The sequence below is a fragment of the Ceratotherium simum genome, chromosome 11, assembly GCF_057802395.1.
Source record: "Ceratotherium simum simum isolate JZ-2026a chromosome 11, ASM5780239v1, whole genome shotgun sequence".
Taxonomy (NCBI): domain Eukaryota; kingdom Metazoa; phylum Chordata; class Mammalia; order Perissodactyla; family Rhinocerotidae; genus Ceratotherium; species Ceratotherium simum.
Genome location: NC_141910.1, coordinates 69003992 through 69024411, shown reverse-complemented (window position 1 = coordinate 69024411; position 20420 = coordinate 69003992). Strand labels below are relative to the sequence as shown.

The following is a 20420-nucleotide window of genomic DNA, read 5'->3' as shown; positions in this document are numbered from 1 at the left end:
GTGCCTAAGTCTGAGCGTGGGATCCGAACCTGTGAACCTGGGGCTGCTGAAGCAGAGCATGTGAACTTAACCACTATGCCACTCCGTTGTTTTTTTTTTAAATTCCCCAAGCAAAACTTGTGTCCAGCTACGTTTGAGAACATGTCCTTATCAACCAACCTCAAAGTCAACTAGATATGATGGGGCCTAAAGGCAAGGCAAAGAACCACTTTTTAAATCTTTAGGAAATAATGCAAATTAAACCCATATAAGATATTATTAGATACCCACCAGATTGCCAAAATTTTTAAAGTCTGACAATACCAAATGTAGACTACCATGTGGAGCATGGGACCTCTCAGACGCAGCTAACGCAACTACTCTGGAAAACAGCGTGGTGTTTTCTTACAGAACTGAAGAAACTCGTGCCCTATGACTCAGCTACTCTACTATTTAGAGGTATAATAACATGGGGACCAGGAGACATGTACAAGAATGTTCAAAACAGCATTGTTCATAATAGCCAAATGCTAGAAAAAACCCAGTGCCCATTAACAGTAAAATGGCTAAATATATTGTGGTATATTCATACAATAGGAAACTAAACGGAACAATGAAAATGAAAGAATTATAGCTTCTCACAACATATGGATTAAACTCAACACACAGTGCTGCGCAAATTAAACCATGCCTCTCTTGAATCCATTCAGAGGAACATATACAACATATAAACATTTATTCATAAACAAGCAATAAACCATATTATTGGGGGATACCTACATGAGTGGTGAAACTAGAAAGAAGAGCATGAAATGACTATCACTGAAGTCACTAATTTGATTACCTACAAAGGAAGGGAAAAGGTTACAATGAGACACACACAGGGGGCTTTCGTGGGCTGGTAATATTCTATTTCTTGACCAAGGTGGTTACAGAGGTAGTGACTATTTGATAATCTTTTGTTAAACTTTATGTATTAGCTATGATAACAGGTGCTGTAATAAACAGACACAAAAAATACGTTAACAGCTCCAACAAAAGTGCAGTTCACATAACAGTCCACAGCAGATATTCCTGGTCAGTGAGCAGCCTTCCTAGGTGGATGATTTAGGGCTCCTGGCTTCCTCCATTTTGTGGTGCCATCATCCAGAATCTCAGCACTGCTGCATTCAGCCATCGGAAGAGCAACATGAGAGCATGGAAAAGACACCCCTGTTTCTAAAGAGCTCTAACCTGAAACGGGACGTGGATCACTGTCGCTCCTACTCCATGGGCAGAGCTAGTAATGAGCCCCACAACACTGCAAGGCTGACTGGGAAATGTGGTCGGGACAGGGAAAACCTGACTTCTGGTAAAGAGCTAGCAGTTTCTACCACACTTTAGTTATGTTTCTTTTACTTTTCTGCATGGGTATTATATTTCATAATAAAAAAAATAAAATGAAAAACTACAGCTACATCTATCCAAGTAGTCATGAGTGTGCCCCAAGAAATAAATTCAAAATGTTGTTTTACATACATAATTACATTAGGAAGGCAAGGCATGAAATTGATAATCAGTCAGTATTAAATTATGTTATATGTATGTCTATACCTTAAGTTTATTATGAATATTTAAACCCCTAAGAATCTTAAAATTAGAAGTGCCCCCAAAAGATCACCCAGTCCAGCCCCAGCCCATATAGCATTTCCCTCAGGAATGGTCATCCATCTTCTGACTTGCAGGGACAGGACGCTCACTACTTTGCAAGCCAATTTATTCCATTGTTGGAAACCACTAAATTTTAAATGGTTCTTCCTGACAGGGATCTAAATTCTGCCTGCTTGTAACTTCCATCAGTTGTATCCCACCACCTGGGCTCTGGGACCCCAGAACTTCTCAGCGACCACGGCACTATCAATTACCTACTCTTTCTTCTGAATTTTCAACATCTTCCTCTCCATTAGCCCCTCTCCATTCCCTTCACATATGGACAGGCTTACGTCTCTACAATCTTTAAAAATACTCTTGTACAATTCTACTTATCCCAATATCTAGCCATGCTTTCCCTTACAGGCAAGCTTCTGAAAACAAGTACTCCATGGTTTCTACCTTCACGGATTCACTGATCCCACCACGTGAATTAAGTGAGGACTGGGCACTCCGTCACCTACCCCACCCCGTCACCTACCCCACACCCTCAGGGTGAGCCCCCTGGTTTCTAACCTGCTTACTCCACTGATACTCCTCTTTCCAAAGGCAACAGCACCATATTCATGGAGATTTTTCAGTTTTCATCTTTCCTCACCTCTCTCTGAGTGACAGTGTTAACCACTAGAATGTTCTCTTCCTCATTTTGTGACATAATGCTCAGCTTCAGTGTCACTTCCTCTTAGAAGTCCTCCTTGCCATTCACCTGGCCTCTGTCCCCACCCACGCTAAGTCGAGTGCCCCTCTTCTGTGGTCCCACAGCACCTACACACACTTGGTAGACTTGTCGATCCTATGCACTTCTCTGCATCCACCTCTATACTCCTCAGGAGGAATACAGAAACTAGTACACAATAAACACTCAAATTTTTTTTAGGAACTGGCCCTACCTGTGTCCTCTGGAAGGACACAAAATAAGCCTAATCATCCTTCCACAAGGACAATCCCTCTAAAGATGCACAACCTTCTTTTCCATAGTGAGTCGCAGCAATTCAGCAAATGCTATTTGGAGAACAGTGTTTCAGACGGTTCACCAACTTTGTTTGTCCAATTCATTTATACACTACTCAGCAAGGAAAAACAGGTATTTCTCTGCTTTTGATATAACAATTTCTGAATCCTATACCACCAATATATGGTTTTCTTAAAGTCACAGTTAGACCCTATATTAACTATATTTTAGAAGACAAAACTATTGCTTAGGAATTTATTACGTGCTCTGACACCCACAAGAAATGTTAAAAGTCATTAAAAAGATTTCCAAATAAAAAGTTCTAAGGAAATGTAAGTGGAAAAAATTGAATAAATCTTAGTTAAATATTTATCTTAGTTAAATATTTTCTTTGGAGAACAGGGTTAAGAAGAGAGTTCAATTCTTGTTTCACATGCATCCCTTCTCAGAGAGTGGGGAAATAGAACTTTCTATGTATTCCCAATACTTTCTATGTATTCCCAATACTAATGGTTTTAAAAGTTTAAATTTGGGCCAGCCCCACAGCTTAGCAGTTAAGTGCGCGCGCTCCGCTACTGGCGGCCCGGGTTCGGATCCCGGGCGCGCACCGATGCACTGCTTCTCCGGCCATGCTGAGGCCGCGTCCCACATACAGCAACTAGAAGGATGTGCAACTATGACATACAACTATCTACTGGGGCTTTGGGGAAAATAAAAAAAGGAGGAGGACTGGCAATAGATGTTAGCTCAGAGCCAGTCTTCCTCAGCAAAAAGAGGAGGATTAGCATGGATGTTAGCTCAGGGCTGATCTTCCTCACAAAAATAAATAAATAAATAAATAAATAAAAGTTCAAATTAAAGTCAAGAATTATATAATATCTCAATGGTCCTGAGATATATAATATCTCAAAACAACCTTTAATAGACTATTCCTTTTCTTTATAAAACTTAGCTAATAATCTTATAACACAGTCCTAAATATTAAACATCATTCCTGCTCACAAATTACTGTTCTCAAATTGAAAAGCTATCATATACACCCAGTCTTCCAAATTGTGAATTGAAATAGTCTATCAGAAAACACAAAAGTAAAACTTGATGGCTTTTTGTGTAGCAAGTAAGCATGAGATCCAATGTCACTTAGCAGAATACATCATGACTACACAAACAAATAAGAAGAGGGAAAGATTCAATATAGACTCAGAAGCAAAATATCACCCTCATTAACTTAAAATACCTAAAATTTTCTGATGATTAGGGGGAACATGAACAATAAAAAATAACCATTAAACAAAGCTTTCTATTTGAGATTTAACTGTCACACTGAATACACCAAAATAACTCCTGTTTGTAGTACAGTTGGTTTTAACTCTTTGGGGGTTCTGAAAAGATATGCAGAGCATCAAAATCAGTAGAGAACGACTATAAGAAGATGATAAGGTGAAAAAACAGTCAAGTAGCATAATGGGCTTTGAAATTCAACTGCGGTTAACTAGCAGTATGCTCTTAGATAACTTATTTAATATCTCTCCACTTCAGTTTAGAAAGCAACAGTTTTCATATAGACAAATAACAACCAGTTAGATAAAACGGAAGAAAAAAACCCATGTACAATAGCAACAAGAAACATTAAGTAGCTAAAAATAATCTTAAAAAGAAATATATAATATCTACATGAAGCAAATTTTAAAATGCTATGAGAAGAGTTAAAAAAACACTTGAATAAACAAAAAGGCAGCCATTCGTCGACAGGAAGACTCAGTATCATAAAAATGCTAATTTCTCCCTACATTAATCATTAAGTCCAACACAATAAAAATGTCAATAGGCTTTTTAGAAAAGAAAAAGTTGATTTTAAAATTAATATAGAAATATAAACAAGTGAGATAGCCAGGAAATTTATAATGAGGGTAGACTTCCTCTATCAGAGAGTAAAGCAAAAACTTTTTTTTAAAGCTAGAATGAAGAACAGGTGAACAGACAGATCAATAAAATAGAAGTCCAGAGATAGATTCAAACACACAATGGGCATTTAGAATATGATATAGGTAACATTTAAAAATGTTCTGAATATAACACAAATTCAGAAGTAATAAAAAAAATTAGATACAATTCCATTACACAAATATAAAAAATTCCCTCATGGCCAAACACCATAAGCAAAGTCAAAAGATAAACAACAAACTTAAAAGGAATACTTACAAGTTATACCACCCAAAGCTAATTTCCTTAATACATAGCAAACCCCCCCAGATCAATAATAAAAAGAATAACAAAGCAATAGAAAAAGGGGCAGATATATGCGTGGTCAGTTTTCAGAAAAAGAATTACAAATGACTCATTCATATGAAAAGATATCCAAACTCTCTTACAAGAGAAATGGAAATTAAAATCAGAATAAAGTAACATTTTCACCTATCCAATTGGTAAAATCAAAAACTTCAACAGCACACTGTATTGTCAGGAGTATAAGGAAACAGGAACTCTACAACATTGCTGGTGGAAGTGTACACTGATACAATGCTGATGGAGAAAAATTTGGCAATCATAAACAGTCGTATGTCGCTTAACAACGGGGATACAGTCTGAGAAATGTGTCGTTAGGTGATTTCATTGTTGTGCGAACAACATCGAGTGTTACACAAACCTAGATGGTATAGCCTGCTACACACCTAGGCTGTATGGTACTAATCTTATGGGACCACCGTCACACATGCAGTCCGTTGTTGACCAAAACGTCGTTATGTGGCACGTGACTGTATTTATATGTACTGCAGCATTGCTATAATAGGAAAAACTGGAAAAGACAAGGACTAGTAAGAGTATGGTACATTAAGTCAATGAATGCTAACCTGCCATCAAAAAGAATGAGGCAATCCTATAAGTACTAAGATGAAATGATCGTCTAGATATCCTGTGGCAAGAGATACCCTGATTTTCTTCAGTTACCAGGCAGCCACTTGCTTAAAGACAAGCTAGACCCTTCCCTAGTCCCATGGAGTGAACAGTAACTGGTCTCAGCTAATCACTGCCAACAACTAATTCAGGACATGTACCTGTGCTGCAATTCTAGCTGATGGGAAATGAAGCTGCGGGCTATTGGGAAAGTCTTCCTCACACATAAAAATGAACACAACAAAGATATGCAGGTTTTGACTATAGACTTTGCAATTTACACTTTGCAATTTGAGACACATCAAATGGGAAAGGTACCCATGGGGGTCAGGTGGGCCACAGCCCAAGAGGAACAAACAGGAAAGCAGAACAGAAAGACCGAAGGACCAGGCCTTCATGGCATCAAGTTAACCGAAGCTGGAAGCACGCTGTCCCTGGGTTTCCATGAGATAATGAACATCCCTTTGGGAAGATCTCCAGAAGGATACTCCAGTAACTGTTAACAATGGTTGTCCTTCAGGGTAGGTAGAGGACAAGGGTAAAAGGAAGACATTTTTCATTGTATACCCTGTCTACCTGTTTATTTTGCATTTATTATTTACCCCCAAATAAATAAATTTTTAAAAAGTGATACATGCTTGTTTTCAAATTTCCAAACAAAAAACTGAGCACCAAGATTTAAGATCATAATTATCTCATCTCTCTATACTGAATCTGCATTGCTAGTTTCATCCCACTAAATGTCATGTAATGGCTGCCAGGTCTTAAAGGATATAATAAGCATTTTCAAACACAGGATTAGGCCATTGCCATAGAAAAACAACTCTTTCAAGCATAAAGTAAATTAAACTCCACTATTGTTAGAACTAACTTTGGTAAGGTAATACGAAACTAATTTAACTCAAGAAATATGACCTCCCCATAAGCAGTAAAAATAAATTCAAACCAAAAATTGGGGAAACTGGTTTTTACAAACCACCATAAAAATCTACAGATTACCCAATAAGAATAACATTCTGCACAAAATTCAAATTGGATACATAAACTGAATTCTTTACTGCATCCTCATCTCATCATTCTACCAAATCTGCCTCTTTCCTGTGAGGTCTCATATCTTAGTTAATGGGATCACCTCCACCCAGCTTCTCAACTAGAAACTATGGAACCTTTACTCATACTTTTGGGCTTCCAAAACACTTTTTAAATTATTTCTATACAGCACTTGTCACTTACTGGCCTATTAGTCTGACTTTCCCTTTAGACTGTGAGCTTCTCAAGGCTTGCAAATAAATTTTATTCATCTATGACTTCCTACCCATCCCAGAGTGGAGAGCCTAGCTCCATCTGTGCTTTTAATTCACTGAAAGAAAAAGTAAAAAAAAAAAATCATGCCTCAAGAGCTTGCTTAAAATCAAGGAGAGTAGACTATTAACATAACAGCTCATATTTACCTTCCATCTTTCTTAGGGGCTTAAAACGCTTAATAGGAACTGCTACAATTAGAAACTTTATAACCAGAAATAAAAAAATAAATACATAAGCATAAAGACACATTTTCTTCAATCTTCAGTAAACACTTCCTGTTTAAGTACAACAAACAACAGAGACATGATAGTTCTGCACTCACAAAACTTAGAAGCGTGCAAGAAGACAGATAAATGAAGGATAACAATGACGGCTGCTAAGGAGGATGGTAGGTAGAGGACTGGCGCCATCAGAACACAAAGTAGAGGGACTTATCTGGCATGCCTCTTGGGACCAAATCCTATCTCCTGAATTATATGGCAACTGCCTATCCTAATCTCACATAAGCAAAACACACTGGTTTTAGCCAGCAAAGAACCCTGCTCTACCAGGACAGGCCTGTACCTTAGATACAACATTCTCTCCTCTTCCTTCCCAGATAACAGCACAGAGAACAGCAAGGCGAGAGCCCAGACATCCCATAACCTCCTACTCCATGCTAAATTCGAAGTCGTTAAAAACAGCCAGACTCCGAGAGGTTTATTAACTGACAGATCCTAAAGTGTATTCTCAGATCATCCATGGAAACCAAAAAGCAGTAAGCTTTTCCAAATGCACCAAAACAGAAGCAGAAAGCAAGTGATTTAATCAAGAGACCACAGAGATTAAAAGACGCATCTTCTACCTACCAGGTCAATGAGAGCTTTTCTCACTTAATTTCAGTCTTAACCATATATGTAAAATTCCTATGAACTAACTAAGAAGGAATTTATTTATATTTAGCTGTGAAATTAAAAGATGCTAGATTAACTGCAGCCACAACTGCTAAATTACAAAACTCAAGTAAAGGCAATCTACTGAAATAAATTTAATCCAGATAAAATAAAAAAACTCACCATACACACATCACAAAATATCACACAGACACAAAGAAAGGGTTCATCCGCTTCCTACCCACAACACTTGTCAGACTTACTCTAACAAATGACTAACAAGGAGCTCATCCTTGGCCAGGATATAGTATACCTCAATAAAGCTGTTTAAAATTTCTTAAATAAAAATAAATTCACATTGACCATCATTTGGGTTTAACTGAAAACCTTACAACGTGACTGAGATTACCTTTACGTTCAAAAGGATATTTCATTTCAGTTATACATCATGCTCTGCGGACAAGCAATTAACAAGCAATTTTGGAATGAATACAGATATGGAACAATTAAATGCCTATATTTCCTCCCCATTCATCACTTTCGTGGTTTAAAAAGCTAAAAGCATTTTAGTGAAAATTCCCATCCCTTCACTTCCTCACCGAGAGTCTCTGTGACTCAATAAATGTCTGATTTTCAGAAAGAAAGGAGCTTACAGACCATCCAGTCCAAGTTCCCCAGTTTAAAGAAGTACCCTGAAGATTCCATCCACTCCCAGGGAGTTCATCTCTATGCTGCTGACACCTAACTTTGTAATTTTAGCCTTGACCTCTCCACTGAGCTTCAGATTCATTTATTCAACTGCCCACTAAACCTTCTCACCTGAATGTCTAGTAAGTATCTAAAACTTATTGTGGCCAAAAGGGCACTCTTGATCCCCCACCAACAACAACTTCTTCCCCAAATCTACCCATCTCAGTAAATGCACCATCACAAATTCAGTTGCTCAACCAAAAACCTAGCAATCACGCTTGACTACTACTTATTTCTTACCTTCCACATGGAATCCATTCCTAAATCCTTTCAGCTCTGTCTCCAAATTATATCTGCCATGCATGACCTAGCCCTAGTCTCCATCTCCACTGCTGCCATCATTTCTTGCCCAGACAACCACACCTACAAGGTCTCCCAATTTTCTCTCTTGCTTGTACAAGTCAGTCACCCCACTGCAGTGAGTCATCTGATCAGCTTTAAAACACTGATAGACTGCCCACCACAATTAAAATAAAGTCTTAACTCCTTACTCTGCCCTCAAAGAATCAGAACCCCTTTAACCTCATCTACCACTGTTTCTCTCACTGACTTCCTTTCAACCATCCTGACCTTTTCTCATACATCAAACTCATTTCCATCTCAAGGCCAAAGCCCCTTCACCCTCATATCTGGAATGCACAAAATGCACATACTGCACCATTCACAACTGAACTCAAACATCACATCTTCAAAAGCATCACAGTCCTCGTGAGCTAAAGTAGCATCCCCAATCGTTTTTTTAATCATATATCTCATTTTACTGACCTTACAGTACTTAACACTATCTAAAATTCTTATAAATTTGCTCACTTATTTATTATATTTGTAATATAATTTATTTAATTTATTCATTCATTCATTCATTTCTGCTATGACTATCAGAAGCATTAGCCCAAATAAGAATAGTGATCCTTTCCTAATTCAACTTGAAAGCATTCATACCCAGGGGCCTAGGTGCTACTGGGTAAAAAGCACCTACCCTGAAAAAAAAAGCCCATTTCAACTGACCTATTAATTTTACAAGGCTTCAAATTATGCAAAAAACTGACTGTTCCTCTAGGCTGCCTCATTATCATCAAATTTCAGATCAATACAAGTATCATCTTACAAATATGTGGATTTGATTTTGAAATTATACTCCCTCTCGCCAAAAACAGAACCCTTTTCAATAAGGATCATGTCAATATAAAAAGTATTAACTTTTAACAATTAGCTTCAGCTCTGAGACATCTTGTCTTTGGAATACTTAGCCATTAAGCACATGTACAAGACATTATCTGAATGAGCCAATGGAAGGATTTTAATTTTTAAATCACAACTGATCAGGGCCGGCTCTGTGGCTTGGCGGTTAAGTGAGCGCGCTCTGATGCTGGCGGCCTGGGTTCGGATCCCGGGAGCGCCCGGAGGCACCACTTCTCCGTCCAACGCGAGGCCGAGTCCCGCGTACAGCAACTAGAAGGATGTGAACCTATGACATACAACTGTCTACTGGGGCTTTGGGGGGAAAAAGCTGAATAAATAAAATCTTTAAAAAAATAAATAAATAAATAAATCACAACTGATCATTATGTCTCTTGATGTCACACACTGTAAATTATCCTACAGTAAATCAGTAAAACAATCCTTAGAACGTGCATTTCATGAGAATAGGGATTTTTGTTTACTGTATCCCTCAGCACCTATCCTCGGCACATGACCAGCACTTAATAAATGTGTGTTGTTAAATACTTGCAAGCTCACAATCTGTTCTATCTTATTCATATCACCATATTATTCAAATTAATCTCCTTTTCCTATTGCTTGATGCCTTTTTTTGTGTGTGTGTGAGGAAGATCGGCCCTGAGCTAACATCCATGCTAATCCTCCTCTTTCTGCTGAGGAAAACTGGCCCTGGGCTAACATCCGTGCCCATCTTCCTCCACTTTATATGGGAGGCTGCCACAGCATGGCCTGACAAGCGGTGCATGGGTGCGCGCCTGGGGTCTGAACCCGGGCCACCAGCAGCAGAGCGCGTGCACTTAACTGCTATGCCACGGGGCCAGCCCCCACTTGATGCCATTTTTACGTTACACATGAGCTAAAAAGTAATTCTTTGATGTAAATCACAAGTATTTGCTTTATATACTATACAGTCACACGTGGTGACTCGACCACGAGGGACCGACATCGACATTCGCACAGACGTTGTGCTGAGGAGGCACGACTCCACACAGTCGTGATGAGCTGACTACGCCACCAGACTCCTAACAAGAGCTTCCACTCTGTGGCTAGGGGGGAAGCCACAGCTGGAAGACCATCTGTATATCCCAGATTATCAAATATTTTGACCAACTCTGAGGTGAATATTAAGTAGCCTCACACAGCTGACAAAGAAAGTCACCATAATTAAGTAATCAAAGGCAGCAATTATGAATCATAGAAAAGTAACTCAGTTTTGAGGTGTGTCGCAAAGTAAATATTAATAATGAAAGTTAAAATAGTCCAGTTTGTGAACGATTTACTTTAATAAAGGTTATGCCCAAAACATTACTCTTGCCCTCATATTTCTAAGAAAAAAGCAGTACAGATGCAACTAGTTTGCTGGGAACTCTACATAACACCATGCACAGAAATGGGACTGTGTCTCATATGAATGTCACGGCAGGCTGACAACTGCAGTCTAAAGTAAGCAGCTCATTATTACCTAATAAACCATAAATACAAATCCTTGGTCCAGCCCTGACCAAGTAACCATTTATAACCTCTTTATGCCATAGTTTCTATGAAAATAAGAATAAAATCTATATTTGTGGATTATGAAATTTACAAAGAAAAATAAACCCAAACAAACATTATACTCACTTCTGATCCTTTACCCAGCATGGTCTGCCTACCTGGCCAGCTGGACTGAGGTGGAGCAGGTTCAGACCTCACTAGGAAAGCTCCACTTACATGAGGTATCTAGGATAGACAAATTCATAGAAAGAGAAAGTAGAATCATGGTTACCAGGGACTGAGTGAAGGGGGAAATAGGGAGTTGTTGTTTAATGGGTATACAGTTCCCATTTTGCAAGATGAAAAAAGTTCTGGAGATCTGTTGCACAACAATGAATATACTAACACTACTGAACCATACAATTAAAAATGCTTAAGATGGTAAATTTTATACATTTATATATGTTACAAGTTATCACAATTTTTAAAATTTTTTAATTGTTTTAAAAAATAAATAATCAAGAACTTCTTCATCAAAAGACACCATAAAGAAAACTGAAAATTGGAGAAGATATTTTACAACACATAAAATGAATAAAGAATTCAAATCCAAAACATGGAGAGAACCTCTAAAAATCAATAAGAAAAAGACAAACTACCCAATTTAAAAATGGGCAAAAGACAAGAAGCAGCATTTTACAGAAGAGGAAATACAAACGGCCAGGCACTATATGAAAACACACTAACCTCACTGTGTTCAGGGAAAATGAAAATTAAAAACAAAAAATATCTTTTTACACCTAAAATATTGGCCAAAATTTAGCAACCTGATAACAGTAGGTGCTAGGTGTGTGTGAGGATATGGAACAAGAAAATTTTAATACACTGTTGATAGGAGTGTATAACCACTTTGGAAAACATTTTGGCATTATTTAGTAAAGTTAAAGATAACATTCTCCGTGGGGCAAAGATACATTCTCCGTGGGGCCGGCCTGGTGGCGCAAGCAGTTAAGCGCGCGCGCTCCACTGCCGCGGCCTGCGGTTGCCGGTCTGGATCCCGGGCGCACACCGACGCACCGCTTGTCAGGCCATGCTGTGGCGGCGTCCCATATAAAGTGGAGGAAGATGGGCATGGATGTTAGCCCAGGGCCGGTCTTCCTCAGCAAAAAGAGGAGGATTGGCAGATGTTAGCTCAGAGCCGATCTTCCTCACCAAAAAAAAAAAAAAAAAAGATACATTCTCTGTGACCATTAATTCCACCCCTAGGTAGATAAACATTAAAAAAACTCTTGTATATGTGACAAGGAGACGTGAACAAGAACATTCACTGTAGCGTTGTTCATACAGTAAAACACTGGAAACCATCCAAATGGCCTTGGACAGGAGAACACAAGTTAGTTATAGCATATTCACACTAGACAAGGGTGACAACGAAAGGATAGCAGCTACAGCTACCAATGTAAATATATCTGGCAAACATAATATTCACTTAAAAATCAAGACTCACAAGAAAACATACAGTATGAATCATTTAAATAAAGGTCAAAAGTCAAAACAGCAAAACTAAACATGACATTGTTTAAAGACACATACCTTTGTGGTTAACACTATGAAGAAAAGCAAGGAAATGATAAACACTCCCTGATTCTGGAAATCACTCGTCTCTTGGATGAGCTCTAAGAGGGGCAGCCAGGGAGCCTGAAGAGCCTGTCCTGAAGCTGGGAGCATGCGTGAGACTCTCCTAATCCTCTAAGAGCACACGGTGGTTGTATATGGTCACCTGCAAATCTGATTTCTAAAATCCACTCCCCAGAAAAGGGAGGATGGACTAGTACAAAAGGCTCTAAAAATAAGTGAAGAACTTTGGAGGAGGGAAGGGAAAAGGAAAGAACTATAAATTTCCCAATATATTAACATACTCTATTTTCTAATAATAACTCAACTTTTACATAGCAACTTAAAGTCAACAGTAGCATTGGTCAAATGTAATTTTACATGTAGCTGTCAAATATCTTTTAAAATTCCTATTATGGTTCCAATAATATAAATCCTTCTGCCTCTCTATCTTCATTACCACAAGGAGAGGAATCAAGACAGGAAAGCCAGTCAGCCCCAATGGTCACAGAAGAGGGAGCGGCGTGTGAGCAGGAGGGAGCAGGAAGAGGCGCCGAGGGCCGGTATTCTGCTGGGAAGAAGATGAAAGCCGGCAGCAACATCAAAATGCAGCTTGTTCAGAGGCCTCCCACTCCTGACTGGCTTCCCTCTAACAAAGATAAAATGTAATACACTGGTACACTGGCTGTCTTTGAAGCTCCAAAAATATATGTACACAGGTCCTCAGGGAAAAAACTAAAATTTCCAATTTCTTTTCCCAATAGCTATAAGACATCCAAATCAAACTCTGCATTTTCCACTGCTCATCTGGCCGTATTAGCGGGGACCTGAAGTCAGACACAGAAAGCCATTGATGCTGACCACGAGATCACCTCTTTTCTTCTTTCTCTTCACAGTGCTTTCAGAAAGGACATATTTGTTTGATTTTAATTTTTCTCATCATTCTGATCAAATTACCACAGGCTCTTTATTCCAGGAAACCAAATTCATGGTCTGAAAGCACAACGGAATTCTTTATGAATCACGAGCCCTGCCCTACATCCTGAACTCCAGACTCACATGGTCTAGTCAACATTTCTACTTCAAAGTCTAACAAGCATCTCAAACTTGACACAGCCAAAGGAAAACCTTTCATATCCATCCCTTCCCATACTCCAAAAGCCACATCTCTTCCCATTTCCCCCATCATTTGCCCAGCTATTTAGGCCAAAAACCTAGGAGCAGGCATCATGCCCGACTCTTCTGTCTCATATCTACATTCAATCCATCAGTAAGTCATGTCAGCCCCACCTTCAAGTATACCCCAGGTGAGGCTCACCACACCCACTGTTACCACCACACTCCACTGCTCTCCCTGGCTCTACTCTCACCCTCCACACACTAACAAGATCTTTTTAAAAGTCAATCAGATTAGCTAATTCCTCTGTTCAGCACATCTGTGGCCTACCCCCGTGAGCTGCTCAGAATGACCTCTTCCACTTAGCACAATGTGGAAAGTGGGGGTAAAGAAGAGAAACTTCAGTGAAGAAGCCTAACAAACACTGTCTCAGCCAGGTGATCAAGGTTAATGTCAAGAGTGATAAGTCAGGCTGAAAGTACATACCCTTGATGTGATGTGATGACAATGACACTGCCCCTCTGTGGTCTTCCTCCCAAACACCCATAAGCCCAGACCAATCATGAGAAAAACATCAGACAAACCTCACTTGAGGAGCATTCTACAAAATCCCTGAGCAGTACTCCTCAAAACTGTCAGGTCATCAAAAACAAGGAAAGCCTGAGAACTGTCACAGTTTAGAGGAACCTAAAGAAACATGATGACTAAACGTACTGTGGGAATATCCTGCATAGGATCCTGGATCACAAAAAGGACCTTGTTATGGACTGAATATTTATATCCCTAACAATATTAGGGACATGGACTGAATATTTATATCCCTAACAATATTAGGGACATGGACTGAACATCTATATGCCTCATATTTGTAACACTGAAGCCCTAACCTGCAATGTGATGGAATTTGGAGATGGAGCCTTTGGGAGGTAATTAGGTTTAGATGAGGTCATGAGGGTGGGGCCCTCATGATGGGATTAGTGCCCTCATAAGAAGAGATTGAGAGAGCTCTTTCTCTGTCTCCCCCTTCTCTCTTCCCATACACACACACACACACACACACACACACATGCCACAATGAAAGGCCATGTGAACACACAGCAAAAAGGCAGCCATCTGCAACCCAGGAAGAGAGACCTCACCAGAACCTGACTATGCTGGCACCCTAATCTCAGACTTCCAGCGTCCAGAATCATTAGAAATAAATATCTGTTGTTTATGCCACTCAGTCTATGGTATTTTGTTATGGCAGCCCAAGGTAATTAATATAGACCTTAAGTAAAAACTAAGAAAACCCAAATAAAGTATGGGGGTTTAGTTAATAATAATGTATCAATATTGGTTCACTAGGTGTGATAAAGGACCATACTAATGTCACATGTTAACAGGAAAAAGTGGATGAGGGTTATATAGAAACTTTCTGTACCATCTTCACAAGCCTGTAAATGTAAAACTGTCCTAAAATAAAAAGTTTATTTTTAAAAAATCCAATGGCTTCCTATCCTATTTAGATTATAATCAAATTCCTGCCAATCTATTTCAACTCATCACCTAACAGTCTACACCCTGCTCACTCTGGTCTACCAAGTTCACCTTCATGAGGGTTAGTTACATGGCATATGTGTTACATAAGTGTATACGCATTTGTCAAAACAGATCAAACTGCACAGTGTGGATTTGTGCATTTCACTGTATGTAAGTTACACTTCAACAAACATTTTTAAAAACATACGATCATCAAAATGAGAAATTTGATGACATAAAAATTACCCTTGAACTTGGTGGCTTAAAACATCAGCAACATTTCTTTTGCTCTTGAATCTGCAATTTGAGCACACTTGGGCAGGGAGACCTCAACCTTGCTCTGCTTGGCATAAGCCAGGGAGTGAAATTATCTAAAGGCTCATTCATTCACATGTCAGATAGTTGATGCTGTCTGCCTTCTGAGACAGCTGGAGCTAGAGGCTGAAACACCTACACATGGCTTCTCTCTGTGCCCTGGGCTTCCTCACAACATGGTGGCTGGGTTCCAAGAACAAGCACTCTGAGAAAGAGAGACACAGACAGAGAGCCACATACACCAACGGAAGCTGTATCCTTTTGATGACCTAACCCTAGAAGTCATGTAGCATCACTTCCACTACACTCTATTAGTTGGAGCAGTCACAAACCTGTCCAGGTTCTAAGGGAAGGGAAATAAATTCCATCTCTTGATAGGGAGTGACAAATACTGGAAATACTGCTGTGACCATTTTTGGAAAATAAAATCTACCACAGGTTGGAACACAAAGTTTAGGGAAGCCTCCAAAAGACATGAGCAGCAAGAAAGAATATATAGAGACAGAATTCATCCAAGATGTCAATATTTAACAAATAAGAGTTCCCAAAAGAAAACAACAATAACAAAAAAAAGAGAGGGAAGAAGTCATCTAAGAAATAATTCCAGAGGATTTCCCAGAGCTAAAGAACATGAGTCTTCAAACTGAAAGAATTTACCAAGCATTCACATAGACACAATGAAATTTAAGAACACCAAGGAAAACAGAAGATCCTACCAATTTTCAAGAAAGAAAATCAGTTCAACTACATAGTTAAGAGGACCAGACTAGCATCAGACTTCTCATCAGCAATACTGTATGCTGAAAAATAATGCACAATGCCTTAAAAGTTATAAGGGAAAGTTATTTTCAACCTAAATTTCTGTGAAGATATTTTCAAATATTTCCATGTACTCTTTCTTAGGAAGTTACTTGGAGATGTGCTTCAGCACAATAAAAGTCTAAATCAAGAAAGACAGCACAGGATTCAAAAAGTAATGAATTTGGCTCATATATGTAGTAAAAAGAAGCTGCAGAATGACAACTGTGCAGGAGGCTCACGGAGCAAGCAATTCAGACTGGAGACGGAAAGTGAGAGGCTCCAGAAGTCCATTCTCCACGCAAAGAAAAATACATTCTCAAAGTGCAGACGTTATCCCTAAGGATTTGGATTCAAAATTTAAGTCAGCAATATACTTTCCAAATTTCTACAATGGGCAAATATTTTTGATTTTAAAAATAAAAACATTTTATATAAGAGAAATTTTAAAACAGCAAATTTAAAGGACAGAAAACTATTCAGAAAAACGGTTTTAAAATTTGACTGTTTCTCCAAAACTAAGTCTTTGGAAGTTTTTTTCCTCCTAAAAGAAAAACAATAACCGTTAAAATGTTATGCTCCCCAGCCCACAAAACAAAGGAAATAAGTTTCTATTCAACTGCCAATGAAAATTATCAGTTTTTAAGGGTTCCATTCTGTGTTTAAGAAGTAATTTATATAACTCAAAATGGATCAAAGACCTGAAGGTGAGACCTGAAACTATAAAACTCATAGAAGAAAATATAGGCAACACACTATTTGACATTGGTTTTAAAGGAATCTTTTCGGATGACATGCCTACCCAGACTAGGGAAACTAAAGAAAAAATAAACAAGTGGGACTTTATCAGATTAAAGAGCTTTTATAAGACAAATGAAACCAGAATCAAGATGAACAGACAACCAACCAGCTGGGAGAGAATATCTGCAAAACATACATCTGACAAGGGGTTGATCTCCATAATATATAAAGAACTCACACAACTGAACAACAAAAAAACAAACAACTCGATCAAAAAATGGGCAGAGGAAATGAACAGACACTTCTCCAAGGAAGATATACAGATGGCCAATAGGCACATGAAAAGATGCTCAACATCACTAATCATCAGGGAAATGCAAATCAAAACAACACTAAGATACCACCTCACGCCCGTTAGAATGGCTATAATCACCAAGACAAAAAACAACAAATGTTGGAGAGGATGTGGAGAAACAGGAACCCTCATACACAGCTGGTGGGAATGCAAATTGGTGCAGCCTCTATGGAAGACAGTATGGAGATTCCTCAAAGAAATTAAAAATAGAGATGCCCTATGATCCAGCCATCCCACTACTGGGAATCTATCCAACGCACCTGAAATCAACAATCCAAAGAGGCTTATGCACCCCTATGTTCATTGCAGCATTATTCACCATAGCCAAGAAGTGGAAGCAACCCAAGTGTCCCTCGACTGACGACTGGATTAAGAAAATGTGGTATATATATACTCAGCCATAAAATAGACAAAATTGTCCCATTCACAACAACATGGATGGGCCTGGAGCGTATTACGTTAAGTGAAATAAGCCAGAAAGAGAAAGACAAACACTGTATGATCTCACTCATATGTGGAATATAAACCAACACATGGACAGAGAAAACTGGACTGTGGTCACCAGGGGCAGTGGGGGTGGGGGGTGGGCACAAGGGGTGAAGGGAGTCATATATATGGTGATGGACAAACAAAAATATACAACCCAAAATTTCACAATGTTAGAAACCATTAAAACATCAATAAAAAGAAAAAAAAAAAAAAGAAGTAATTTATAAAACAAACTCATAACTCTAAAAAAAAACCCTTTCCGTTATAAACTTTCGCTCATTTTAGAAGCAACCACCTCTCCAAAGCGCTTATTTGTCCACGTGCACATTGCAGTGAGAGCCACACAGCACAAGTATCATCAGATCCAAGTTCTAATCCAGGTCCTGCCGCTCACCAGCTGGGAGGCCCTGGGGGCGCATGGACAGCGGCGCCACCTCTGTCCATCTGTAATGAGCTTTGTGGTGCTGTTGCGAGGAGCAATGGAGTAAACGTAAGATGGGACAATGAACTAGCACGTGCCCCGCACAGTGTGGCACTCACTAAGTGGAAGCGATTTCACACCATTTGCCCATACTTTTCGGAAAGGATGATGAATAATAACTGCCATTTGTTGAGCAGCTACAATGTGCAAGGCGTCATATATCCTCCATAAACCAAATAATGTTCTAATAACCTGGGAAAATAGAAATAGTTACTATTATCCCTATTTTAAAAATGAGGAAATGGGAGCTCAGAAAATTCAAGTAATTTGCCAGTCATAGAACAGGGGAGCCAGAATTGAAGCAGAGACCAAAACCAAAGATCACACTCAGTCTACTCCCCACTCAATTTACATGTGGCTAATTTACAACAGTTTGAGGAACGAAAAACAAAATAATTAGTATCTTCCAATATACAAGAGCTATTTGTGGAATATGAGATTGAAACCGTCTAGCATGTCCTGGGCCTTATGCAGGCAGTGTGATCCAGGGGCACCTCTGAGGCCATGAGCCCCACTGAAACATCCCTCAGCGGGTGAGCGAGGCGACCTCTGGGCCACCGTCCACCCCCCCACCCCCTGGGCCACAAGACACTGCACTTGTCCAGACTTTGAGACCACACCTGACCTTGGGTGTTTGCCAGATAACATTCTAATCTGCAAGTGAAATCATGACTGGAAAAGACCAGGGAAGCCCCGGGGCAGAGAAGGAGAAAGGCTGTCTCTGTCAGCGTTAAAATAGGTAACATTCTCCACTCTACACGGGGAGCCCCGGCACAACTACAGCTTTCACTCTGTCATCACGCGCAGTCAGAGTATGTGACAACATGGTCAGAGCATGGAAACTGATAAAACTAGAGCAACACTGAGGACCACGAGGAGCTCAGATTCAAGGATGCCTAACAGAGAAGACGGACAACATTCACTAACGACTGTCTATTAATGATATCTGCCATGGACTAGGACTTACAGTCTTCTTAAATTTTATGAATATATAATATATACACTTTTCCATAAAATATTCACTTACTGGTCACATTAATGAGACATATTCAAAAAAGACTTCACTATATTCTTTTCAATGTTAACTTCTCCTATTTTTGTCTTTACTTTTTAATTAAAAAACACATTCTAATATTAACATTTGTAAATTATCCCTTGCTCTGCAGGAGCCTAACTTCTTTAACAGGAGAGAAAAAAGAAACACAGTAAAACCTAGATAAAATGAAATGTTCAGGGTGTGTGTTATTTTGTTTAGCTAGGTTCTTTGATGAAGCAGAAATTGTTTTAACTACTATTGTTAAAACCTTAAATATATATGTATTAGTCCACCTTCCTTCCTTGGTATTTATTTTTTCATATCTCCTCCTTGGTCTAAAAAGAATTTAAAGTAGATTCCTTTTTCTGACTCCAAAACACACATTTTTTCCACTGTGCCATTCTTCTCAGACAAATACCTCTTCAGTGACTCTACAAGCCAACACTAGCTAGTCTAGCATCGCAGATTCAAGAGATAATGAACAGTTTCTTCTCCCAAAAGCTTACAATCTAGTCTAGCAAGTAAAGAGAAAAACCAAAACCATTACAGCCCATTATGATAACTGCTATAAGTAATGACAGACACAGGTGTTATAACAATAATAATGGCTAATGGTTATGCAGCACTTAGCACATCCCAGTCTTTACAGAGAAAATATATTATGAAAGTCCTCACCACGACAGGTACTGCTTGTTAGAGGGTACCCTCCCTGCCCTGGGCCTCACGTTTCTTCCAGTATAATGCTCCTGCCTTCCCCATCCTCCCCATCAGAGGAGAAGCACCTTCACTAAACGTTCTGGCCTTTCTTTAGATCTGC

At 39.1% G+C, this 20420-nt stretch overlaps 1 protein-coding gene across 2 annotated transcripts in view; it reads right to left on the bottom strand.

The window, feature by feature from the left end:
* The window catches only part of MBOAT2 (membrane bound glycerophospholipid O-acyltransferase 2), a 128342-nt gene that overhangs the window by 90278 nt on the left and 17644 nt on the right, over positions 1-20420 (bottom strand). The window contains exon 2 of one of the 2 annotated variants that reach the window (XM_087437187.1): positions 11284-11382. The exons of the other annotated variant lie outside the window; for it this stretch is intronic. Within the exon in view, the coding sequence (XP_087293313.1) occupies positions 11284-11382 (99 nt within the window). The remainder of the gene's footprint in view (positions 1-11283; positions 11383-20420) is intronic. 2 annotated transcript variants of the gene reach the window in all.